Raw genomic sequence first — 27,759 nt, 5'->3', positions numbered from 1 at the left:
GTTGGAAGGGTATAAACAGTGAGCCTTGGGGTGTGGGGGGTGAGTGGAGGCTGGGCACTCCCCCCCCATCAATACTGAGATTAACAGGCATAAGAAATGATCATGATAGGGGCATTACATGAACAAGTTGGTGTCATGGAATGTGCACGGCATGGGCACACCTATTAAACGTAAAAAGATTCTGAACAACTTTAAGAAATTAGGCACAGAAATTGCATGCTTACAAGAAACCCATTTAAATGCTATTGAGAGTTTGAAATTAAAGAGGGACTGGGTGGGAGACTGTTGGTTTGCGGCAGCACAGGGGCGTAAAGCAGGGGTGGCGGTTTTGATACATAAGTCAGCTGATTTCACGGTAAAGCAGTCTATAGCGGACCCAGAAGGGAGATATGTCTTGGTTGTGGGCCGATGGAAAGGTACCATGGTCACTATATGTAACATCTATGCTCCAAGCACAAATGCACCATGCTTCTTTAACGGCTTGCTGAGTACTCTCTTGACCCATATGAAAGGCTCCCTGATAGTGGCGGGCGACTTTAATTGTGTTCACGACCCGGAAATGGACAGATCCCCAGCAGGGCACACTCCCCGTCCAGGGGTTTTCAATGGAATTAAATTGCTATGTCAAAATCTGGACCTCATTGATGTGTGGCGAACATTACATCCCACAGAAAAAGACTACTCTTTTTTTTCACACCCCCACGGCTCGCAGTCCTGAATAGACTACATCCTTCTGGCACGACAGCTGTTCCCTAAATCTCAAAAAGCGGAGGTAGAGACCCCAGTGATCTCAGATCATTCCCCGGTGACCTTGACTCTCCGCCTCGGAGACAGACTACAGGGTGACCGGCCATGGCATTTCCCGGGGGGTTTGGCCACGGATGTGGATTTTCAAAACTACCTGAAAGAAAAATGGAGACTCTATGCCCAGAATAACGAGCGGCATCGCATCACACCGATTTTATTTTGGGAAGCTGGCAAGGCTGTCATACGGGGGGACATAATAGCGTATCTTAGCGCTAGAACAAAGAGGATGGCGGCCGAGATACTTTCTCTAGAAGCTAAGATGAAGACTCTTAAAGCACAATGGCTTTCCTCACCAACGGAATCGCACAAAAAACTGTATTTTAGCACACTAAGCCAATTAAACACAACGTTACACGCTCAAGCCTACCGGGAGTTACAAGCCATGAATCATAATTTTTTCAAATTTGGGAACAAGATCGGCAGACCATTAGCAAACCTAGTGAGAGGGTCTAGAAGGAAGTCCTTCATTCACACCATGAAGACGACAGAAGGCAAACTAGTGACTACAGTGTCGGATATGGGAAATGTTTTCCGGACATTTTACGAAGCCCTCTACACGGATGACTTGACTCCAACACTATCCCAGGAGCAAGAATTTTTCTCGAATGTCTCTCTGCCCAGGCTTACAGAGGTACAGCTGGCGCTCCTAAACAAACCCATACAAGTTCAGGAGGTCATCCGAGTGATTAAGGGGGTAGCTAAGGGAAAAGCGCCTGGCCCAGACGGTTTCTCGTATGATTTTTATAAACAGGTACAGGAACTGGTGGCGTCCCCCTTAACAGACTTTTACAAGGAAGGCCTGACCAAACACAAGTTTCCAGACGACTTCAACTCCGCCATTATCACGGTCTTACCAAAAGACGGAAAGGACCTCAGCCTCCCAGCTTCTTACAGGCCGATTTCTCTCCTAAACTGTGATCTCAAAATACTAGCAAAAGTGCTGGCAGAACGCATGAATTCGATATTACCATCCCTCATCTCGGAACATCAAGTGGGCTTTGTCCAGGGGCGGAGAGCCACCAGCCACGTACTCAAACTACTCACGGCCATGCGAATCTCGCAACACCAGCAAATCCCATCGTTGGCGGTAGGCTTTGACTCGGAAAAAGCCTTTGACAGAGTCTCCTGGACATACCTGTTCTCCGTCTTACAAAAATATGGTTTTTCTGGCCCAATCACTGATTATATTGCCTTATTATATGACAATCCCAAATCCAGAATCTTAATCAATGGTCAAAAATCAGATGCTTTTCTTCTACATAGAGGAGTCCGACAGGGGTGTCCGCTCTCCCCACTTTTATATATTCTATCCATTGACCCGTTATTGTGCAAAATCGACCAACACCCGGACATCAAAGGCTTTGAGAGGGGCAACAAGACCTTTAAGGTGGCTGCGTTCGCTGACGACGTTCTAGTATTTTTGACACAACCACTTACTTCTCTTCCACTCGTTCTAGCCCTGCAGTCGCAGTTCGGCTCATTTGCAGGTCTGAAGATCAATAGGGACAAGTCCGAAGCTCTGGATGTTTGTCAAGCGGCCCAGCTCAACTGGCCTGTGCCCTTCCAGCTCAAATGGGCAAACAAGCAGCTAAAATACTTAGGGGTGATTATTCCGTCAGACCTAGATGCAATATACCATCTCAATGTACAACCTAAACTTAAAAATACTATAGACACACTGGTTAGGTGGACATCATTGCCATTATCCTTACGCGGGCGGGTCCATCTCTATCAAATGGTGGTTCTCCCCAAATGGATGTACATCATCCAAATGCTCCCATTATGGTTACGGCTACGAGACCTTCAACTACTGAACAAGACAATTTCTGGCTTTCTTTGGGGGGGGAAGAGGGCTAGAATCTCACTAAGAACCCTACAATTACCGGACACGAAAGGGGGATTGGGATGCCCAAACCTTTTCCGATATAATCTTTCATGTAATCTCCGGTTGGTGCAGGACTGCCTACTAGATACTTCATTCTTCATCCCGGGCTCGTTCCTAAAGGCATGGTTTGGGGTCCCATCCTTAAACTGTCTTTTGCATGCTCTACCCGCCTCCATACCGATTGAGATACGGCCGCATCTTCTGCTTCAGACATGCAGGCGCACGTGGAGGTTCGTCTGTTCGAAACTGGGGTTTCCATATCACACGACACCCATGGTGAGCATCGCCAACAACCCACACTTCCTTCCAGGTCAAGGGCCATCAGTTTTTCTCCAGTGGCGAAAGCTGGGACTGAAATGCTTACATCAAATGGCAAATAAAGAGACAGAAGGCCTTCACAGTTTTCATGACCTTCAGGAGCGATATCAGCTTCCCTCTTCTGACTTCTTTGCTTACCTACAGCTCCGCCACTTTCTTAACTCGGTGGGAGAGGAACACACCCTTGGGGTCCAGCGGCCGGCCCTAACTAACTTAATTACAGCAGGCACCAAGAATGGGCCAAGTATTTCCCGTTTCTATGGGGAACTGGCAAAATGCTTGGACGGAGACGTGCTAACCCCACTGTACCTGTCTTGGAAAACATGGCCAGAATTCAACCTCTCCCTCCAGGAGTTTACGAAAACCTTCGCCACTATTCGGGAAATATCCACCAACGAACAACTACGTGAGACCCAATTTAAATTTTTATGGAAGGGCTATATACCTCCCGCTACCGCCTTCAAATTCAAACTGTGCCCAACACCCGCCTGCCTGAAATGCTCAGCACCCATTGGATCTTACACTCATTGCTTTTGGGAATGTCCTGCCATCCTCGGATTTTGGGCGGATATAGCATCATTTTGCGAGAAGATATGGGGCCACCCTATCCCGGTTAATCCCAATGTCTGGTTGTTTGGAGTGGCGAGGGATAATATGCCAGATGTAGACTACCTGGGGATATTCCTAACCAAAGCTGCCACAATGGGGAAAAAAGTTATCCTGACCGAATGGTTATCCCAACAGCCCCCAATGAAGGATCATTGGTTCCAGAGGATGTTGAGTCTTGGTACTCAAGAGTTTCTATTAGCGAAACATTCTACCACGAAACAGAGGGACAAAATGCAACAGATATGGCAGCCCTTCCACTCGTATCTAAGCCTGGCTATTACCAAGACGGGAAGGCCTCAAACCGAATAGGCATCTAGCCCATTGACCATGGGAGCTGAGTGCACAATACTCTCACCTCTACATCGGCTGGACTCGGTGGAACTCTTCATATCCACACAGAACCCTCCAAGGCTACCTGCCGCTAGAAGCCAGACCAGGCGACTGACTTTTCCCCTTCGATTGAGTTTTCCCTTTCCATTGACCTACGACATATCCATTTGGGAGGGGAAGGGGGGAGGGGGGAAGGGGATAAGGGGAGGGGTTTGGGGTTAAACTCCTAAATTTATGGGGGGGAAGCATAGATTAGGAACTAGAAAAAGTGAAGGCACTCTGGGTCATAAGCCATACAGGTTAGTCATATTCAAGGTTATGTTGCTATCATTACTGTTGGACTTTACCTATGAAGGCTTTATAGGAGAGACCGTTATATGCTATACCTTGTATATTATATTTTGTACAAAGCCTACTCCTGGTCTTGTTACATTTGGTTGAATATGTTCGATACAGTGTTTGTACTTTGTTACTTCACAACAATAAACATATATTAAAAAAAAAAATAAATAAATAAAGCTCCACTGGCAAAAGAAAGTGATGAAAGTGTGCAGCAGAGTATTGCCCTTCCTTGGTTCACATGACCCTCTTTAATAATCCTAGCATATTGATTTGATTTCTATGAATTCACTCAGAGCATTTTCTGACAGCAAACAATGGAATTCTATATTTCCAAAAATAAATGCAGAAATCAACTCTCTGTCTTGTGGTGACCACAAAATCCATCTAGCTTGATGCAACATTCCAACACTGCTGTGTTGCAATGAGGATCTGCAGTTCTGTTGTAAATGACAGTGTTATGCATCTGATTTTTTGAAAGGATTAATACAAATGCCTTGTCCCAGGCTTCCCTTTAATACCCTGCTGAGCTCTCCCCGAGAGATAATTATGGAGCAAGGTGCCAGTAGTCTTCAGTAGCGAGCTCGAGCATTTCGTGGAGGGAACTAATGGCCTGATTTATGAAAGTTTTTTTCCCACAGACATGGAATGACAGCAAGCCCTTAATAAATTTGGTCCAAAGAGTTCCTGGCACACCCTTATCTATGCAAAGGAAAGTAATACTAAATTAGGATATGATATTGTACAAAACATTTTAATGCAGTTGACTGTCATGGATTCTGTGTTGAAATATTGCTTTTAAAAGCCACCGAGCAGAAGACAGTGCATAGATGTAATCACGATTAGTTTTCAGCCAAGTAGTTTCCACATTTTGAATTGTAACAATAATCATTAGACACTGAGAGGTCGACATTCAGAGAGCTGGCGAATGGTCAAGTTAAACGAGTAAAGCTATGTCTGTGACTTTATCCGGATATTCAGCAGGACTTAGCCAGATAAGTCTGCTGCTGCTAAATATACTTGGATAAAGTTACATGCATAAGTTTGCTTGAATAACTTTAGGCCAGGCATTTTTCAGACCAGACTTATATGAGTAACGTTAGCTGGAGCATGCTCAATATTTGCACGCGCTCGCGAAGTTTAGCCCCGCCCCAGGTACACCCCCAGTGGTGTGCACAACATTTATTCACTAAATGGAGGAAGAAGTGGGGGTTGGGAATATTCAAATCTTGGCTTTTGTCCGGCTAACTCCAAAAGATAGCTATGCAAAGCCTTTGAATGTCGATCTCTGATTCTCCAGAATGGAGGTGCCAATACCTCCAATTTCATTACAGACATAGCAAATAGATGTCAAAGATAATCTTCAGGTCAGAAGTAAATTTCAAATTTCCAAACTACTTTTTAATGTATCATCTTTGGTTGAGTGAAGTTTTCATGTCTTTCCCCCACCCCATTTGCTTTTACCTGTTACTCTTTTGGCCAGACACTTTCATATTACAAACTACAAAATAGCACCATTGCACTATAAAACAGAGATTTACGTACTATTTAATATGTGTGTATTGATATAATAAAATTTAGGATATTGCTGTATATGAAGAAATTACATTTATACAGTTGCAAGACAATTTTGTTTCCTGAAGGAATCAGTGGGATGGGGGGGGGGGGGGGGGAAGGGTTCAATAGCCTACATGCAGGGCTGGCAGAAGCATTAGGTGGGGTAGGCAGTGGCCTGGGGCGCCAGAAGTGGGCGGGGCAGCAGAGCAGATGGTGAGGGCAGCAGTTTTGAAAGGATGGAGGAGATGAGAAGTGGCGCAAGTGAGGCACGGAACTGGGGAACGTTTTCCATTTTTGGGTATGTATTTCTTTGAGGAGCCGGGGTCGTTTGTCGTTTATGATTTGGCAGAGAGAGAGAGAGATATCACACGACGACATCACTGCCTAGGGTGGCTGGACACCCTTCCACTGGCACTGCCTACATGTGCCTTAACTAAAGTCTCACTTGCCTTGGAAATATTTTCAGCACAGCAAGATGGAAGGAAAAGGAGCATCTGACTAATGCTAAAAATTGTCAAACTTGGAGCCGATAAAGGCTTCAACACTGTCATGCTGCTCCTATTGAAAATGTAAAACTGTGCAGGTATAATAGAGTAGACAAATAATGTTTTTAGACACTGTAAGATAAAAACAGCCTTTTGCCTTTTTTTTTTTTTTTTTAATAGAAGTGCAAATAAACAACAGTTAAGGCTGCTAGAAAGTTCCAGCACCCAGGTTTCCTCGGCAGATTTAGTGCAATTGGAACCATCAAAAGCCCATTCATTTTGGGGGGTTTTGATGGGTACAGGTTTTTAAACATTTGTGCAGGACATTTAAGACAGTTGAAAAAATCAGATAGAAAGATACCCACTCTAGAAGCCTTTAGCAGTGAACCAGTTGAAAACATGTTGGAAAGGCTTAATACAAATTAGATTATTACTTGCATTGTTCATTGGGAGAATGCCCATTCATTGAGAGATCATTAAGCTTAGTTAAACTATATATTTCTTTTAGGTTTCCATTGTTCGACGAATACTTTTTATTTACAGTAAAGTATCCTGCAGATTCTTAGAGATGGCATTTCTTATATCCGATAGTTTCTGTTTCCTGTGTTGCCTCTACTTGTATTTTTCAAATGTACTTCCTGTAAGAAGACAAAAAAAAAGAAAACAATGCATTTTCAAACTATTATTTTAGACATCAAGTACATTTTTGAGGCTCAAGCCCACTTCTTTAATAGGGCAATAATGAAAACTATTTCCGCAGGTAAAACACGTTTACCCGTGGAAATGGATTTTTAAAAAAAAAATTATTGCCTATTCTCTGTGTGGATAAGAGTGTGTGCGTACGTCTGCAGTGTGTGGGCCTTTACCTGCATCCTGGGGTAGACTGTCAGGAGAGGCAACTACATGCACAGTTTTACCTAGCAAAAGTACCCACACAAAAAAAGTTGGTACACATTTTAAGGGAGTAATAATCAAACCAGAACTAGGTCCTGCATAGTTTTGCTTTGATTACTGCGGCACACTCGGCAGGTAAAAACTATCCTCCAGTTTTGCCAGACCATGGGAAAGCTGGATTATCTACCTCTAAACAGATAAAGATGCCACTATACCCACTATAACCGGGAAGTGCAATGTCAAGTCATCCTTATTCGATATCAAAATTCAATTTTAGAATTAAACGTATGTTGCAGCAACAGACAAATGCATTAGGGAATATGTACGTGCACATGAAAGCCAATATCCAAATACTTTGCAGTAAAACAAGGTAACAAAACTTTGTTTTAGATATGTCAGTGAAAGGAGGAAGTACAGAGGGAGGATTGAAAGACAGAGGTGGAGAGTGCCAAAGAAAAAGCAGAAATACTGAACAAATACTTTAATTCATCTTTTCAGAAGTTTAAGTAGGAAAGGTATGTGTTTTTGCAGATAATATTAATATCTGCAACATAGTGGACACTTCAGATAGAGTAGAACAGGGGTTGCAATTCGTAGTTCCCAAACCTCAGGTGATAGGGCAGTTTTATTTTAATTTTTAAGGGCAGTTTTATTTGTATAGTTTAGAGTTTTAGAGTATTTGATGTTAGAATTGAATTTTAGTAATTGACCTTTGATTTTATTTATTTAATGCTTGAATTGTTTAAGATGGTTTTACTAATTGATCTGCTTTACTCCTGTTTGGTTTGACATGTAAACCGATATGAAGTCAACACGAATCCCGGTATATAAAAGTGAACACATGAAACGTACCACCTCAATGAAGATGTAGCAGGGCTGCAAAGGGAAAAAAAAAAAAAAGTACACCCAAGCTGAAGACGTTGCCTCCTTGCTTTTGTCCTGTGTGGGCGGCCCTGAAGGCAGGCAAGAGCAATGGTCAGCATCAGCCCACAAAGAAGTAAGGGGAATCATTGGCCTGCCTGTAGCAGGAGAAGGAAATAGTGTAACAGCCTAACTGTGCAGCAATGATGCACCCTGCTTCTGCTAATGCAGCTGCCTTTTATTCTCTTCAGCATTGCCTGCATGGCGCAAAGACAAGGAGGCAGTGTCTTTGGCCTTTTGTACTCTTCTGTGCATGTAGTCTTGAAAAGGCAGCAGGCCTGGACTTGAGAAGGAGACTACGACCCATGGTGATGCGTTGGGAGTATGAGTTAGGAGGAGCGTTGGTAAAATATCTGCCCCAGGTGAGGAGACTGCCTCACCTGCCAATGTAAATAAAGTACCTGGAAGTGGGTCCTCTGGGAGGAGGCAGGGAGCCTGCTAAGCGAGAGAAAGAATGACGGCTTGAGATGGAGAGGAAGAGAGAGACAGTGGGTGGGGATAGGGAGAAAAAGAGAGAGTGACTACAGGAGTTGGGGCGGTAAAGAAAGAGAAAGAGAGTGACTGCAGGGTATAGGGCAAAAGAGGAAGAGTGATTGCTGGAGTTAGTGGAAGAGAGCTAAACTGCTGGGTATGAGGAAGAGGGAGAGAGACTTCTGAGGCTGGTGGGGGAAGAAAGAAAGAAAGACTGCCAGAAACAGGTGAGGGGAAAAGAGAGAAAGACTGCTGGAGACTGGGGGGGGGGGGAGATGAAGAGAGAGAGAGAGACTGCTGGAGAAATGGAGAAGAGAAAGAAAAACTTCTATGGAAGAGGGAAGAGAGAGAGAATGACTGGTGGGGATGGGGAAAAGATAGAGAGGGTGACATCTGGGGACTGTGATGCTGTCAAGGAAATGCATCGTTCTGGCTGCGGTGAGGTTGGTGCTGCTTAGTAAGCAAACTCACTAGGCCCACCCCAGCAGCTGGCGGAGAAGCCCATAGCCAAACGCAGCTGCGTTCAGGTCCACGATCGGACCTTTCTTCAGGGGGGGTGTATAGTAATCATTCAGATCTTAATTCCATATGAATCGGTTCACCATCTTCAATTCGAGTCAAATTTATTTATTTATTTATTTATTTATTTAGCGTTTTTCTATACCGGCATTCATGATTAGAAACCACATCATGCCGGTTTACATGCAACAAGGGGTGAGAACAAGAAACGAAACATAAACAAGTGCAAGGAGATCAAAAGTTACATTACAACAAGGGTCTTAAACTGGGAAGAGAAATTAGAATAAGAGAGCCGAACAGTAAGGATTACATTATTTACATTATTTACATTATAATGTGAAGTCTCTTGTATAGTTTGCTATCTCTTATAAAATTGCTATCATTTAGATCGGATCTGGGAAGGCTTGCTTAAATAGCCAAGTCTTAAGCCTTTTTCTAAAAGTCGGTAGGCATGGTTCTTGCCTCAGATCCGGAGGGATAGAATTCCATAATGAAGGACCGGCTGTGGAAAAGGCTCGGTCTCTGAAAGTTAGGTAGTGAGTGGTTTTGGTTTGGGGAACGCGGAGTGATCCTCTGTAGGCTTCTCTGATGGGTCTAGTGGATGTGTGTTGTCTGAGTGGTATTTGTAAATCGAGCGTTGCTTGATGATGTACAGCCTTGTGGATAATAGTGATGGATTTGTGGATGATTCTAAAGTGTATAGGCAACCAGTGCAGGTTCTTGAGAGTAGGGGAAATGTGATCTCTTCTCCTGGTGTTGGTCAGAATTCTCGCAGCTGTGTTCTGGAGCATCTGAAGGGGTTTGATGGAAGCGGAAGGGAGACCTAGTAAGATAGAATTGCAATAGTCTATCTTAGAAAAGATCACTGCTTGAAGGACCGTTCTGAAGTCTCGCACGTGAAGGAGCGGTTTGATTCTTTTAAGTACCTGGAGTTTGTAGAATCCATCTTTAGCAGTTTGTTTGACTTTTCCATTTAGTAAATTTTCCATTTAGTAGTTTGACTTTTCCATTTAGTAAACGCTGAACACTACCGGTCAGTTTTAAACCTTGGTGCAAGGATAGCTGTGCATCCAATCCCAGAGTACGCTGCTGTGACGTCACTGCGTTCCTATCATTACATCCAGTCCCAGATCACACTGCTTATAACATCGCCACTAGGAATAGGAAGTCGTTTGAAATGACTTAAGAAATATCAATGATAATTCTTATTGTTGCGGTTCTGGTTGCGAGCACCGCGACCAGACCCTTACCTCCATGCTTCTGGACCTACTCCCGCTTCTGGAGGCCTGGTTTGCGCCCTGTTTGGTGGCGTCCCCGCGGGGGCCGCACCGCCGGGAAGCTTCCCATGGATGCCCTGCTTCTAGGCGCGCGCCACTTGGATGCTTTTCTAGGCCATTTCCCGCCAGTGGTGACTCCGCCCAGTTCCTGACGTCAGACGCTGCGGCCTTGATAAGCCGGCCGTGGACACTCAGTCTTTGCCTTACAACGGGCTTACCTCCTGGTTCCCTGTTGCGCCATGCCCCGGAGTGAGTTGCCTTGCTACTCCCTCCGTTCCTGCTTGCCTGCTACAGTACCTGCTTGGTTCCTGCTTGCCTGCTACAGCACCTGCTTGGTTCCTGCCTGCCTGCTACAGCACCTGCTTGGTTCCTGCTAGCTTGCTACAGTTCCTGCCTGGTTCCAATCCCCGAGTCTTGCTACAGTTCCTGCCTGGTTCCAGTACTCGAGTCTTGCTACAGTTCCTGCCTGGTTCCAGTCCCCGAGTCTTGCTGCAGTTCCTGCCTGGTTCCAGTACCCGAGTCTTGCTACAGTTCCTGCCTGGTTCCAGTCCCCGAGTCTTGCTGCAGTTCCTGCCTGGTTCCAGTACCCGAGTCTTGCTACAGTTCCTGCCTGGTTCCAGTACTTGAGTCTTGCTACAGTTCCTGCCTGGTTCCAGAACCTGAGCCCTATTACAGAACTTATCTACTATTCTAGTCTGGTTCCAGTTCTCAGTCCTGATCAACAACCCCCCTAAGTTCCAGTGGCCGGGCTCCTCCCGGGGGGGCTTCGGCTTCCAAGGGTGAAGCTGCCTAAGCCCCAGTGGTTGGGCTCCTACGGGCTCCTCCCGGGGGAGCACCAGCTTCCAGGGTGAAGAGCACCTCTACGTCCTGCCTGAACATCTTCCTCCCGGCCTGCCACATACTAGAGACATTGACCACTTTTCCCAGTCTCCTGCAGGTCGGCCTAAGAGTCCACTAAACTGAGACTCCATAACACTTATGCTTCAGAAATGAAACAAAAATATCCACAAATTTTTGTTAGTTTCATTTTGTTTTTTGAAATAGCATGTTATCTGCAAATAGTGTGCACTAAATAATTTTAGCACGCACTTTTTGTAAATAGTATGCGCTTTTAAAAAAAATAAACAATAAACAAACCGAAACCTAAACAAAACAAAAAAGGGAGCATGTGCACCCCTATTTCTTAGCAACAAAACAAGATAATTGCAGGCTTCTGCAACCATACCGCAATGCTTCCTAACAGACTGACATACTAAAGTCTAGTAATATTTACAAACATGTTAACACATGCTACATTGGTAAATAACACACGTTAATCCTTTCGCTAAAATTTGCATGCTTTATTTAGCTATTGTGAACCTCATTGCAAAATCTATGCAAAACGAGGTAATGAGTTACCTGCTGCAAATTAGCTCATTAACTACATTTGCATAGCTAAATAACATGCCTTAAAAAGCTGAAATAACAAGGCACAGGCATTAGCATGAGTAATTTAACTGCACCTCAAGTGATATATAGTTAAACTTCTCTGTGATAATGACCACATTATTGCCTGCAATTCAATGCTTGCTATTTAACTCCAAAAACATTTGCAGGTGATTAACATGGGCCATTATCATCAGCCCATTTTATTGCAGTTTAGCACATTGACCTGAAAGATTTAGCTCAGGAAGTAAAGCGGACTAGGAGAAATAAAACCAAATGTTATTGTACCCATAAAAAATGCCATCACAGGCAGAGATCAAGAGAATATTTAATCACATCCAGCAATACAGATATTAACACAGGACTACTTTAATGTGTCCCTGATGTAACATAGAAACATACATAGAAATGACGGCAGAAGAAGACCAAACGGCCCATCCAGTCTGCCCAGCAAGCTACGCACTTTATCCATTTTTTTTATTTCCCTTTTTCTCTCTCCCACCTGTTACTATTGGCTTCCAATACCCTCCAGCCCTAATTCCCCTCTACCCCACCACAAATTTCCCTCCACCCCATCACCAATGTAGAGAGCAGCGCCGTATCTGCATCCAAGTGAACATCCAGCTCAATTAGGGGTAGCAACCATGTAACATCCATGCAACTGTGAAATGATTACCAGGGCTTTTAAACTATTTTATTCATTTATCACTTTAAAACTAACAAATCAAGAATAAACTTGGTTTTGTGAAAACAAAGGAAATACAAATGAAAGGAAAACATATTCAATATTAAAAAGTCATTTAACCATAAGGAAAGAACATGCCATCAGGAAAAAAAGAGAAAAAGAATAATCAAAGTTTGAGGAAACTAGGAAGTGTCGTCAAATTACTTAAGTGCGAGAGATTACTCTTCATATTAATGTTTAGATAGGGTCCCCAGCTGACCCTGTCTTAGCACTCAAAAAGACAGCGAGTTGTGGATGATCAGAAAAAATGTATTTGGACTCTTGATAGTTAATAAGACATTTACATAGATAAGTTAAGCAGAAAGTAGCCCCAAATTGTAATAATTGGGGATGCATAAGTAGAAATTGCTTATGTTTCCACTGGGTAGCTTCAGCTACATCTGGGAAGGCATGGCCTTTGGAGTTAAGAAGCAAAGCATTGAAAGAATAATTTCAAAACCCATTCTTTATCTGGTTCTGAGACAAACTTCACAATTAAAGCAGTACATTCACTAGTTTCCATTTCCTCATTCTCCAAGACTTTAGACAATTCCAGGAAATTGAAAGAAGGCCAGCCAAACTTTGTTTAGTTAATATTGCGCTGTGATGACCAGAGCACCAGGGGGCGCTCTCCAGTGTGGGAGGAAATGTGTGCCCTTGCGATGAGACGATCCAAGACTGGAACCCGGGGACCTCTACCGGGCCTGCACGCCTCCGTGAGACCACCAACGCAATGGTGGTCTCTGAATGGTCCTCCGACCATTCCCAGCCCTTTCGGACTCGCTGCAGGGAGCAGCAGAGGCAGCAGGCCGGGCATGAGGCAGAGTAGACAAGGACGAAGAACAAACATGGACGAAGGTCAGACGTGGACGAAGGTCAGATTCAGATTCAGATTCAACACTATTTATTTATTTAATAATTTTTATATACCGACTTTTCATGCAAGCATATCAAATCGGTTTACAGTAGTTAGCAATTAATCATTTAAAATTATTTGCATTTCCAAAGAAGAAAGAAGTAAATACATTAATTTATAATATAATTAACATAGCAAACTAAATAGTATGCTAAATAATCAAAGTTTAAACACTTAGAGAGGTAGTATAGTATCACTGCTGCAGCCAAGTCTGGTGCATGACAAAATAGTTCCAAATCAAATTCTGCTTTCCTACAATGTGGAGCCAGGGCAGCCAGGATGGGTGCCAGAGTATTAGACAGCCTAGGCAAAGCTTACAGCGTTGCAACCCCCAGCCCCACCATACATACACATGCACACAATTAATTAAGCATTTGTAATAAAACTTTACATGTAAAACGGACAAAGTACAGTTTTCTGAAGTAAAATATCACAACATGTATACTATATTTGCATGCATTGCTGTGGTGCCAACCAAAAAACCCTGCAAAAAATAAAACAAAATAAAAAAGGCACTTGGAATTCATATGGTATTAGGCCTATTTTAACGCACAGTGAGCTTGGACTTGGCCCTTAGAAAACCATTAGTAAACTAAATTATAATTACAATATAGTAAACTTCCCATATAAAAACAGCACTGATTGCCAGCCCTCAAATAGTAACAATCCTACTTATGAAAAAGCAATACTGCAAACCCTAAAACATCAATACACTTCCAATTAAGAAAACAGAACAAGACAAGCATCTATAGATCCCTACACAGCAACACCATAACAGAATACTTCTATCTGAGATAGGCAGAACACAGACAGATCCTCGCCAAATACAGAATAAAAAGAGATCATAAAGTATAAACTGAAATGTGCAGACAAATTGAACTGGAAACAGCAACAAGGTAGAGACCGTATACAAAAAAAGGAAACATTACTGTTCCTCAGTGTTCCTCAGTGTTCTTATGTTCTTATGTTCTCATAAAACATCAAACAATAAAACCAAGAAATATAAAACATAATAGTAAAACCATACTATGAAAAAGAACAAATATTTAAAAACAACTGATGAATAGAATATCCAATAAATAAAAACTCACATTTTAAAAAAAATTGAATGTTTTGAAATTTTTTTTGGTATTTGGGATACACATCAAATAACACTCAATTATTAAAATTAGTAAGGATAAAAACATATCTCATGCTCTCCATACCCAGGAATATTTGATTTCCAGTCATCCTAAGATTGTCGTGGATTAGCAGCAGATAGTAGATGTACAAACTTGCGCCTTCCTTACACACATACATAAACAAGATTCCTTATCTCTCACACACACACAAAAGCAGGCTCCTTCTTTCTCTTTCACACACACTCACACACACACAAGCAGGCTCTTTCTCTCTCTCACAGATACAGGTTCCTTCTTGCTCTCACACACAAGCAAGTTCCTTTTTCTCTCTTTCACATACACACAGGTTCCTTCTCTCTCACTCAGATACGCACACAAGAAGGTTCCTTCTCACATACATATATACACACACATAAGAAGGTTCCTTCTCACTCTCTCTCACACACACAAGCAGGTTCCTTCTCACTCTCTCACACACACAAGCAGGTTCTTTCTCACTCTCACACAAAAGCAGGTTCTTTCTCACATACACACACAGCCTCATTTTTTTCAGCCACCTCTGGCCTTTTTCAGTTTATTTTTGGTTGCTGCTGGCCTGGGCTCCGATGGCAGCTCGCAGCCTCTCATTTTCTTTTTTGGCCACCGTTGGCCTGGGCTCCAATGGCGGCTCACAGCCTCTCTTTCTTCTTTGGCTGCCGCTGGCCTAGGCTCCGGCAGTGACTTGCAGCCTCTCTTTCCCACTTTGGGCCCCACTGGCTGGTTTCCAACAGTGGCGCTTCTGGGCCATTCACCAGCCCATGGGGACTCAAGCGAGATCATGCTACTTCTTAGCAGCATGCGACCATTTTGACCAGCCCACTGGAGAATGCCTGATTCCCCTGATAGGGCCAACCTGCCCCTGGATGGAGCTTACAAGGACCTCCAATGACTCCACTCCTGCGGGTGTGCACATTCATTGGGCCCACAAATGTTCCAGCATCGAGACTGCAGGGTAAATCCCAGGCTTCTCTTGCGCGTTACCATCAGAACAAGATGCGTGGGCCAGTTCAGAGAGCGACCCATTCGTCAGCCACCGTCTTGGACATGCCCCCTTTAGGTACTCTTCCCATCCAGGCTTTTTTTTTTGTAAATTCTCAAGCAAACATCTGGGCCAAAATCCTACAACAGGTGCTCTTTTATTTTGACAGAATGTGCATTGAAGTGGTTCTACAACCTTGTCTTTTTAGGACTTTGCCACCTGTACAATGGTAAACAATGTCCCTACAGTCCAGTTACTTAGGAGTGCATATTCACTCGGTGAGCAGGTTAGTCATTTGGATAAAGTTATCCTGACAAATCTTTTGAAGATGGATGCCTTACCGTTTACAGATTTCTTTATCTAAACAAAAGAACACCACCTGCATAAAACAGCCCCAGAAATGTATTGCTTTTGCGATTGGGTGGTTTTTTTTTTATTCTGTCAGTATAAGTTTTGGGATAACAAAAATGTCCCATGAATTTTAACTAAACACCTGATTCAAGAATGCATATATAACTCCTTCCGCTTTTCATACAGAGAGAACCTGAAATCATTCCACAGTTAACATCCAACCCAAATTTGCCTTTGGTTAATTTGCAGTCACATGACAAAGGACACATCCGAAAAAGGCAGAGAGATTTTGGTATGTCTTGGAAAAGACCTGATCGATTCTGAGTTAAGGTGATGGATGTTAGACTGAACTAAACTCAAGCAGAGCATCAGATCAGCTGTAGCTATTCTGGATTATAAACCTCGACTTCTACTTGATCATCACATAGTGGACACTGTTTCTTTAGCACTAGGGAAACAGATGGTGCATAAGCTTGGGAGATGTGCTTGTATGTCCCACTCCAGAATTGAAGTGTCATAGCTCTCAGTAGTTTGGCACAAACAATAGGCTTTTATTGGGGAACATTTACCTCATCACAGACAGATATGTTCTTGGGGGTAGAAAAATAACCCACAATACCAATAATGTTAGTGCTTTTCCTTCCCACTTCATGACAGTTTATGTTGGTTTTCTAATATTTTACATTCTGGATATAATTTCTGTTGTTTCAAATTGAAAATAAAAGGAATAGCTTTATAAAGGAACAGAATTTATTTATTTATTTATTTATTTATTATTTATTTACCACTTTTCTATACCGACCTTCATGGTAATAACCATATCAAATTGGTTTACATAGAACGGGGTAAGAACTTTAACAATAAACAATCATTTAACAAAAGGAGCAAAGTTACAATCAACAAGGTGGATAAACTTGTTTATCCACCTTGTTGATTGTATTGGCTACTCAATATACAAAAAATGGGGGTGGGAATGTGTGCAGCCAACAACTGCGCAAGAGACACAATTTTTATACTTTTTTTTCCCAAACACTGAGGATTAAGGGAGTCACTGTACTTGTACTTCTGTGTCTGCCGAAATGGTTTCTCTGATCCTGTGATAATGCAATCCATCTTTGCTTTTACTTCTCCAGCTAGGAAGTCCTTCTCTTGGTTGAGCTGAGAACTACTGAAGATTAAATTAGAATGGTCCATGCTTACCCTTTCTTTTTCATTCATTGTCTGTCACAGTAAGTGACAGACAATGCTTACAATGTGAATTTGCAAATTAAATATTTTCCCCTCTTCTGGTTCTCAAATTTTAGCACCACTATAGGAAAAAAAATAGAATGAGCATTTAGCTATATAACAGTAATTAGAATTGGACATTTCCTCAGAAGCTGAAAACACGTTCTATGCTTTCATCCTGTTTGACTGGCAGGAAGTTCCCTCACCGTCTACCATTATTACTTCATTACCTTTAGCATGCCTGGGTTTGCTGATTTTCAGTCTTTTGCGCATTCTAGAACAATTTTAGAGCACATTCTGGATTGGTGGGCAAACAAACACCCCATGCTTCCTTGGGTTCTTTCCTGACAGGAGAACGAGAAAAGCCTTTCAAGGCCCTTTGGCTTGTGATGTCTTCTGGCAAAGTCCCAATATTTGAAAACTGGGGTTGTTTAAAAATAAACCCTTTTACTGGGTAATTGGATGCAAGTAATTTATTTGGCATTTTGTACTTTGGGTTCTGGTGAAATCCATACAAGGAAACAAAGGTAAAGCAATCTAAATATCATAGTCAATGCACAATCTGCACACACTAGGGGCTTCTTCTACTGAACTATGCACTAGAATGTGTACTCTTTGGAGATGGATCCCATTTGGATTTTTTTTCCCTTCCTGGTTTGTACTGGTGGCACAGATCTAATCCTTCAGTTGGGAAATGGAAATAGGTCCTGAGAAACTTCACATGACTCTCTGTTGATAATTCTTTCAGCAGCAACTCTATAGACTTTCTCCTTGAAGACAAACCTCCATCTGACCCCCAAAAGAAAAAAGACTCCACTACTTAGACACTTAAGGCACTTCTTGAATGAAAACAAGGAGTATGGGACTAACTTCACTGCTTACAATAAACTCTTGCAATAATGAGGTTTATAAGTATTCCTAATAAATAACAACTAGATAAATAAAATTCTCTTTCACCAACTCTATCATTTGATTCTCTTTTGCATGTAAGTCCTCCTAGACCCAAGCTGTTTCGAAAGCTTGGAGGACCAAGTGCTCCTTCCTTGAGCTTCAACCATTCTTCTAGGTCAAAAGACTGGAGGAAAGAACATGAGCTGACGTGGGCTCAAGAGTTTTGTGAAACTCACACCTCAGTAGACATCACTAGGGAATACACTCTTGATATTTCTGACCTAATAATACTTCAAGCTTCTGTGAAGACTCTGATGCACATGTTGCGCTGATGGTGGCCCCTTGGCCCGAGGTGAGGGCCAAGGGTCCCCACCGTCAGGTGGCAAAGCAGGCTAGGAGACGGAGGCAGACTGGATCTTCGCCAATACCAGCCCAAGTTCCCCTTAGGTTGAGCCCTCGGGTGCTGGGGCTGGCTGGAGTTAGGTGGACCTCTGTGAGACGACTCCCAGTTGATGTAGACAAGGGTGCGCCAGAGACCAGCAGAGGTATTGGAGGACCGAGGACAGTCCGGACAAGGCAGGGTTCCAAAGACCCAGGTGCCAACAGGAATAAAGGAGAACAGGGGACGTCCAGGCAAAGATAGGTCGAAGCCTGAGAGGCCAAGTCCATAGGAGACAAGGAGAGTCCAAGGCAAGCTGGAGTCAGGGCAGGCAGCAGGAAGGCACAGTACCAGGAGCAGAGCTGAGGTCAGAGCCAGGACAAAGATGAGACATAGTCCAGATGAAGCAAAGGTCAATACCAGAGAATCAGTCCAAACGTAGTCCAGGTGATGCAGGGGTCAATACCAGAGAATCAGTCCAAGCGTAGTCCAGGCGATGCAGGGGGTCAATACCAGAGAATCAGTCCAAGTGTAGTCCAGGTGATGCAGGGGTCAATACCAGAGAATCAGTCCAAGCGTAGTCCAGGCAAAGCAGGGGTCAATACCAGAGAATCAGTCCAAACGTAGTCCAGGCGATGCAGGGGGTCAATACCAGAGAATCAGTCCAAGCGTAGTCCAGGCGAAGCAGGGGTCAATACCAGAGAATCAGTCCAAGCGTAGTCCAGGCAAAGCAGGGGTCAATTCCAGAGAATCAGTCCAAGCGTAGTCCAGACGAAGCAGGGGTCAATACCAGAGAATCAGTCCAAGCGTAGTCCAGGCGAAGCAGGGGTCAATACCAGAGAATCAGTCCAAGTGTAGTCCAGGTGATGCAGGGGTCAATACCAGAGAATCAGTCCAAGCGTAGTCCAGGCAAAGCAGGGGTCAATTCCAGAAAATCAGTCCAAGCGTAGTCCAGGCGATGCAGCGGTCAATACCAGAGAATCAGTCTGAGGATACTAGGAGCAGACAAGGGAACACACAGGAACAGGAACCAGGAACAATGACAGGAACGAGTACACGAGCAATCGTGGAGACCTGTTGCCAAGGCAGTGAACAAGTGGCTGGGCCTTGCCTTTTATACAGCGGCCCAGTGATGTCATCATCTGGGGCCACGGGCTACTTTCCCACCGCGGCCCCTTTAAAAGAGCACAAGTTGCATGCGCACGGGCCTAAGCCAGAGCCCAGAGGAAGCAGGGCAGCGGTATCACTCCGTGGCCCATGCGGGGAGGCCTGGCGGGCACCAGGAGGAACCGTGCAGGAGTCAGAAGCAGAAGAGGTGGCTGCAGGCGCTCGAGGACAGAAGCGGCTGCCCACCACCGCGAGCGAAGGTGAACCAGAGCTGGTAGTTGAGCTCCTGGGGTGAGTAGGCCTGGGCGTGGGCCTAGCACGGCCGGGACGCATGACAGCACATAGCAAAGGACACTTTTGTAACACCTTTATATAGGCCTCACTCAGATTTGTGAGTGGCTATAGTGTGCTGAGTCCCTCTTCAACTTTTTTTGGATCCAAAGGCTGGAAGCAGTAAACTATGACTTTACCCAGAACATCTAAGGTTAATCCCCAGTTGGATGTCTCCTGGTTGAGATCCAATCAGCATACTGCAATCTGTGTGGATCTTTAGCCAATCCCAGGAACAGATAAGATAACCTTGCAAGGACTCTCATCCATTCAAGAATGAGCAGAAAAGTGTGACTGTATTCAAGCCCCTTGAAGGAGACAGAGAGAGAGCTGCAGAGAGACAGAGGAGGAGATGTTTACAGCTGCTGTGTAAGCAGTTGGGGAGTTAGAGAAAGGACCCAGGTTCATGCAACCTAAGAGCCTGAAATAAGCTAGTGAAATCACACCACCTGTGGATTTCTTTTGTCTGCAAGAGAGATACCAGTGTGAAGTGGGAGCCAATGTTCAACAATAGTTTGAAGGGCATGTTTCGCCTGCAAGGAAGACAGGGTTGAGCTGCCTGCCCCTGGATAATCATTTGAACAAAGAGTTTCCAGAGTTCAAGTCTCCTAAGACAGGGAAACTGTGAGTTGTGCGGTTTCTCCACTGAAGCCTGTGTGTTAGTTATCCTATGAATAAAGATCCTAGATAAGAGTCTACTTGAACAATTCCACGCTTCTCATCCCAAGAAGCCAAAACCCCCTGGAAGGGGGTCTAGGAGGGGGGGTACTGTTGTACTCACTGCCCAGGCCGGTCCCTCCTCCGGCGCCGTTCCCCGAGGCCGGAGGGCCTCCGTTGCTGCAGACGCTGACGCAGGGCCTCCGGCGTGCAGTATGCCGCCGGCGCCACCCCCAGCTGATCCTCGCCTTAGGTGCGCGTGCGCACCTTAGGCGAAGATTTAAAGTCGCTGCCGGCCCTTCCCTTGAACGTCAGGGCTCTGCCCTATAAAAACCCTCAGCTGACATCCCTCTGGCAACTTGGCAACAAGTTTGCTCCTGGTGTCCTTGCGGTGCTTTGCTTGTTCCAGCATTCCTCTTCCTGTCATCCCAATGCCTTTTCCTGTCTTCCTTGTGCTGGTTCCTGTCTTCTAAGCTTCCATTCCTGCCTTCCAGCCTTGTTCCTCCTCCTGCTCCTTTGGACGGATTCCCCTGGCTTTAACTTCGGATTGGACCTCATGCTTCCTGCTCGCCGCCTGCCCTGGACTCCGGATTGGACCTTACGCTTCTTGCTCACCGACTGCCTTGGACCTTTGGACCGGACCTCTCGCCTCTTGCTCACCGACTGCCTTGGACCTTTGGACCGGACCTCTCGCCTCTTGCTCGCTGCCTGCCCAGGACTTGGATCATCACTCGTCGGAGCTTTATCACAGGGGCCCACCTAAGTCCAGGCGGCCCCCGGAACCCAAGGGCTCTACCGTGAGGGGAAAGGGGCTGGTAGTGGTGAAGCCTCAACCAGCCGGCCCCTGTCATCTGCCAGCCTCGCCTCCTGATGTTGGGAACCTGTGGTTGGTCTTCCTCCCAGGTGGCATCAATCCCAACTCAGGCCAAGGGTCCACAACCGACGTCGAAGTCACAACACCAGATAACTCAGATAAGTTATCCGGCTAACTTACCGAGCGGCACAGTGGCTCAGTATGGACCTCTACATTTTTAGCTACTTTGCCACAAAGACTTTTGGGTTTACTAAGAGTTTTTTTTAACCCTGTTGGTTTAGTATTTGATTGCCTATATTTATATGTGAAATAAATTTCTGCTTTTTCTAAGCGTATCATATTCACAGAGTAAAGATGTGTTGAACTAAATTCTTTGAGTTTATTTTCTACCATCTGTAGTGAGGAGGGAGAGGTCTAGAGCACATCTAGAGGAAGTACAGGGACTGTGCATTCAACTACCACCAATTAGGTGGTGAAAGATTGTTTGGGGTGTAAAGTGATTACCAAGTGTTAGAAAAGATGGCTGTGAAACTGCATTTTATTTCCCCCAACCTGAAAAGAGACTGCGGTCCTCCATGTTACATAAGACTATTATTATAAGAATTTTTCCCTATGGTGATCCCCGCTCCACACCCGGCCTAATAACCTGAAGTGGGGATGACACTTACATATGGATTTTAATAAAAGTACTCAATCCATGAGAGCTGAATGCTGTTCACATCTACTCCAAGAAAGAACACAAATGTTAAAGTAATGAATTTGCTGGAAGCCACTGAACTTTTCTTACATGGATCATTCGGAAACGGCAGCTTCCCTGCTGCAATCTGAGCATGGAATCAGACTGACTTACACCTTCCTGTAATGATACTGTGCTACTAGTGCCACAGTGCAATAACCTGTCATCAAATTACTCCAGCTGCATTTTACATTGGCAGGGGGCACATTTCAATCTTCTCAGTCTGGCTTAGTCTTCATTTGAGATTTTCCCATGAAAGAAGACAAAGTTTTTTTTTCAAATGGCTTAACCTGTTAAGAAGCCACTTTTCATCTCTGAAGCCTTTTACATGTACAGCACATTCACACAAAAGAACACACAAAGCTCCTTTTTTTATTTCCTGCTTGCTCAGAGGTTTCTGAGTTGCCATTATTTCATTCTGGAATTAAGTGCTTTTACTCTGCTTTCTTAAAATGTCAATAATCTGGGATGACTAATGTATTTTCTAGGCACAGTTGAAAGTATTTTTAGCTGCTCGGATTGGGAGCTGTTTGGATTATTACAAAGCTTTGAAATTAGATATGGGAGGGGCTCTGGAGGTGAACTAAATAGAAGAGGTTTGAATGCAATAATTAAAAAAGCAAAACAAAAACAAAAACAAAATGTAAAGTAAAAAAAACAAAATTGGAATGTAATAAAACCCCCAAATGAAAACCCAAACAAAATGAAAAATGAGTATCCTTATTAAATAGGGGCAATGCCCTCTTTCCCTAAACACATGGCGAGGACATTCCTGGGTCCAGGACTAGCCTAGCAGAAGCCCTCCATGCCCCCCTGCTGGGGTAGGCTCCATTAATCTTTGGGTACTTAATGCCTCCACCTGGGGAAAAAAAGGTATTAGCAGGGTAATTTCTCTTCCTTCTCCCCAGGGAACCTGAAATCAAAATTGGAGTTTAAACAGGGCTGGCAGTATTTACAAGTTGTATTACATTTTTATAACTGTAAATTCCTAGGAGATAGTAATGGTACATTCAGGTAATGAGGGGTAATAATCCCCATAACGCATAACTATTCAAAGAAAAACCTTCCTGTGCTCCATTTGTTCTGTTACACTGATCCTCTCCCCCTCCTCTTTTTCCCTTTCCTCCTATGTCCCAAGTCTCACCCATGTGTAGGATGCAACTGGATGAATGCTGAAAGTCATAATAGAGGGATCTGTTGTGTCCAAGCTGACTCTTGCTGGTAGTCTCCTTAGAAATGCCTCTGCTCCACTATTGGGCACATACCCCTCCTGGGATGGTAGACCAAAGATCTGCCTCCTCTTTTCTCTATACCTGGGCCTACACCCTCTTGGGGGAATCAAACTTGACCTCCAAGCAACCCCTGGCTCCACCCCTTCTAAGGCATCAAATTCTATCTCCAGCAGCTGCTGGATGCAGCCCTCCCCAGGATATCAAAATTCCAATACTCTATCCTTCTTGGGGATTATAGCACTGCTATACCCATGACTTGCCAGGTCCTTTATAACTCTAGGTTGGTTAAGCCCATGATCTACCAGTCAACTCCCTTCAACCAACAGGGCCTCTTCCTACTTCAACCAAAAAAAGCTGACAGCCCAACAGGAGTGTATAGAGAGAGTACAAGCCCTTCCTTCCTATCTAGCTTTTTTGTTCCTTGCTTGGGAGCTCAGATGTCTGAGGTTTTCACACACTCATGCTTGGGCTGACAATCTCTCCATTCGACTAAATTATATTTAACCTTGTTTTGGGGTGTTGAGTAAGAGTCATCTTTACCAAATTTATTTAGTAGGCTCTCAAGTTAGGTTAAGATGGTGAAGTGGACCTGTATATGAGACAAATCAGGTGGTACTGATGTGTATCGGGTTTTTTTTTCCGGTTCGTGGTTTGGTTTGGGTCCTCTGTGGGTAATTTCATTTTTCTGCGGTTTGGGATTTTTTTTTTCGTGGTTCCCAATTTTTGTGCTAGTGCGCACTAACATTTTAAAGTTAGTGCACGCTCATGGGAGTAAGCGTGCACTTTCCCATGAGCGCGCACTAACAGGAAATATGAATTTTTCCGAAATTTTGGAAACATTTATTTCATTTTTGAGCACTCCCGAACTACATCTCTAGGTGGTAGTAATCCGCACTCTTTTCTCTGACTGGAAAGGGAGGATACACTTCATCTTCCCCTATGAACTCTGGCCCCATGCTGCCTGCCAGTGCTGGCTAAAATAATGTGTTGCAGACACTCCTTTCAAACTTCAACTATTTCTGGGTTTTTCAGCCCGCAATCATTTATTTATTTTTATTTAATAACTTTTCTATACCGTCGCTAAGTCATGTACCATCGCAACGGTTTACAAATAGGCACAAAAAAGGTATATATAGGTAGTTTATCGTACATTCTAATAAGTGCCAATTAAGTACGGTTACAATATCATTAATAAAAACAATGTTTGGGTAGTGATGGTTTAGTCCAGGTGTGTTACTGAGTTACTTTTAATATTGGTCTACTTCATAACTGTATTGTCAAGTATTTTTAATATTGCAATGCCGTTTATTCTTAGCTGCGCTTTTCTGTATTTTGTTCTCTCTCTCCCTCTCTACGCCATCGTTTCTTTTGGAAAGGCTTGCTTATAGAGCCATGTCTTTAAGGTTTTCTTAAAGGATTTGATATCACTCTGTAATCTGAGTTCAGTGGGCACAATGTGTTCCATAGATTGGGCCCAGCCAGAGATAAGGCCCTTTCTCTTACTTGGGTTAGTTTTGCCGATTTTACTGAAGGAATTGTTAGTAGTGCCTTGTTAGCTGAACGAAGGTTCCTTTGTGGGACATGGACCAATTTGCATAGGTTAAAAAGTGTCAACACTGAATACATCAGAATTCATGGGAATCAACAGTCAAAATAGCACCTTCATCCCCCCCACCCCCTCAATGTCTAGTTCTCATGAAGCTTAATGGGACTGCCTCTCGGCCTTCACAGGAAAATCTTTGAGACCTCCCATGTATTAATTCTCCAGAACATAATGATTACGTTCCCCAAGTACTCATTTCCTCTTCAGCAAGCCCACCCCATACACCAAGGGTTAGACTAAACTCTCAGATTCCTCTTCTATGCTCCCTGCATTCCAGCTGTCTTATAAAGGAAATGGGTTCACTCATTTGAACGTCACTAGACATCTCCTATCAAAATTCACATCCAAAGGGGACAGTGCAATTTCTGTTCTTGGTCTCTGACTTTCCAATCGAAGTCACTTCTCCAGTACCATAGAATGTAGGCTTCCCTGGCATCCCCATGCCATGGGCCTCTTGGGGCTCCCTTCATTTCAGAATCACCCCAGACTCCTCCTCTCCTGGCCCAATGGGTGGAACAGCTGCCACTTCGCCCCGGTTCTGGTCAGTTCCTTGGGAGGAGGAAGAAACTGCTCCAATCCATGGCCTCAGACCTTGAGAGGAAGAGCCTCTACAGAGCCCTGCCCCTCTGGGAGGGTCCCCGGGCTCACCAGTCTGCAGGCTAACTATGTCAGGCATCTATATCCCTGGAGGTCCCTCTGACCAACCCCACCCTGAGAAGGGCAGGAATGAAAAAGGGAAAATCCCACCAAAAGCTTTCTGGTTTTATACCTCCCACTAAATCTTTGTCACCCAATCAGAGGAACACACATTTGTTAGAGAACTCACACACCCCTTATCCCAAACCACATTGTCACATTGAACTAAAATGCTCACTAGGGATGTGAATCGTTTTAGGACGATTAAAATTATCGTCCGATAATTTTAATATCGTCTTAAACCGTTATGGAACACAATACAATAGAGATTCTAACGATTTATCGTTATAAATCGTTAGAATCGTGAGCCGGCACACTAAAACCCCCTAAAACCCACCCCCGGCCCTTTAAATTAAATCCCCCACCCTCCCGAACCCCCCCCCAAATGAGTTAAATAACCTGCGGGTCCAGCGGCGGTCCGGAACGGCAGCGGTCCGGAACGGGCTCCTGCTCCTGAATCTTGTTGTCTTCAGCCGGCGCCATTTTCCAAAATGGCGCCGAAAAATGGCGCCATTTCAGCGAGGCGCCGGAACCCTCGCTGAACGACCTCCTGCAGTCGATCTCCTGCCGGCGCCATTTTCCGTACGAAAACGATTCGCGGCGGGAAATCGCTCCCTGACCCCCGCTGGACCTCCAGGAACTTTTGGCCAGCTTGTGGGGGGCCTCCTGACCCCCACGAGACTTGCCAAAAGTCCAGCGGGGGTCCGGAAGGACCTCCTGCCGTCCAATCGTGTTCGTCTATGGCCGCCGCCATTTTTCGGCGCCATTTTGGAAAATGGCGCCGGCTGAAGACAACAAGATTCAGGAGCAGGAGCCCGTTCCGGACCGCTGCCGTTCCGGACCGCCGCTGGACCCGCAGGTTATTTAACTCATTTGGGGGGGGTTCGGGAGGGTGGGGGATTTAATTTAAAGGGTCGGGGGTGGGTTTTAGGGGGTTTTAATGTGCCGGTTTTGCGATTTTTAGATTTTTAGATTTTTCACGATTTTTCACGATTTTTCACGATATTTTACCCCCCCAAACGGCAACAATACGATTCCCTCCCCCTCCCAGCCGAAATCGATCGTTAAGACGATCGAGGACACGATTCACATCCCTAATGCTCACTGCTCTAAAATTGCCATCCAGTGACTATTTGCTAACACTACAATAGAAACATACAAAACATTTCCCAAACAAATCCAGTATGATAATTGCAGTATCTCTTCCACCCAGAACATTGTGTGCTCCTAGAAACCAACAAAATTCAATTTGGGGGGTCTCCCCACATACATAAATGTCCTGAACTACATGTCCAATTTCTCCTAGACACATCTTCCTATTTCTATCAGAGTTTTGAAGCTTAAGAATGCATTGTTTCTCATACTGTGATAAAGCCAGAATCTGTTTTCACAATGCAGAATAATGTAGGCAATGGCTTGTGACTGTCAAACTGTAGTGAGAACCACAGAAACAGTTAAGCTCCATCAAAGAAAAGTAAACTTTTCAACTTCCCCAACTGCCTCCCTCTTCTACCCACACAAAAACACTGCATGCTGATTTTTTAGTGAAGTTTAGATATTTGTTAGCCCTTAGAGTCTAATTATTAAATCCCATCTTCCTCTGGCCAAATGTTAAATGGGTTCTTAGGCCAAGAAATGATGATTGAAATAATCTAAAATATGCAGTGAAATTTATTGCCCATCAAAACCTCCAACGATGGGAAGAGGACCAAGAGTATGATCCAAAAGCAGCTTGAGACTTCTTAAGGACAATCACTTTTATTCACCTCTTCTCCTATCATCTGTTCTTAAGTCCCATTCTATTCTCTCTTTGCCCCTCTCCCTTCCTCTCTCCTGTGAGTAGTTCCATAGACTATATAACTATTATTCTGTGCTAGGACTCAGTAACTAGTGGTATACCAGCAGCACTACAAGCAGCTTCCATCTCATGTGGTCTCCCTTCTTCCTTTGTTCCTGACTTGCTCTTTTTGGAAACTTGCAGGCTGGTAGAGGGAGCGCTGCCTCTAAAGTCTTCCCAAGCAGCATCCCTAATCATCCATTTGCAAATGATCCGCCACTTGGTAATACACCACCTCTGGAACTCACTCCCAGAAGAGCTACTCCTATCTCAGAACTATCTC

The 27,759-nt window shown here is 44.2% G+C and overlaps 1 protein-coding gene across 2 annotated transcripts in view; it reads right to left on the bottom strand.

Annotated features, from left to right (window-relative positions):
- Positions 1–6,488: 6,488 nt before the first annotated feature.
- Positions 6,489–27,759, bottom strand: part of IGF1 (insulin like growth factor 1) — a 231,667-nt gene continuing 210,396 nt past the window's right edge. For both annotated transcript variants that reach the window (XM_029599689.1, XM_029599690.1), the window contains exon 4: positions 6,489–6,968. In XM_029599689.1, coding sequence (XP_029455549.1) covers positions 6,909–6,968 — 60 coding nt within the window. In that variant the 3' untranslated portion in view covers positions 6,489–6,908. The remainder of the gene's footprint in view (positions 6,969–27,759) is intronic.

Source organism: Rhinatrema bivittatum, chromosome 4 (genome assembly GCF_901001135.1).
Source record: "Rhinatrema bivittatum chromosome 4, aRhiBiv1.1, whole genome shotgun sequence".
Lineage (NCBI taxonomy): Eukaryota > Metazoa > Chordata > Amphibia > Gymnophiona > Rhinatrematidae > Rhinatrema > Rhinatrema bivittatum.
The sequence above is the reverse complement of the archived record's forward strand: the minus strand, read 5'-3'. Positions and strand labels throughout refer to the sequence as shown.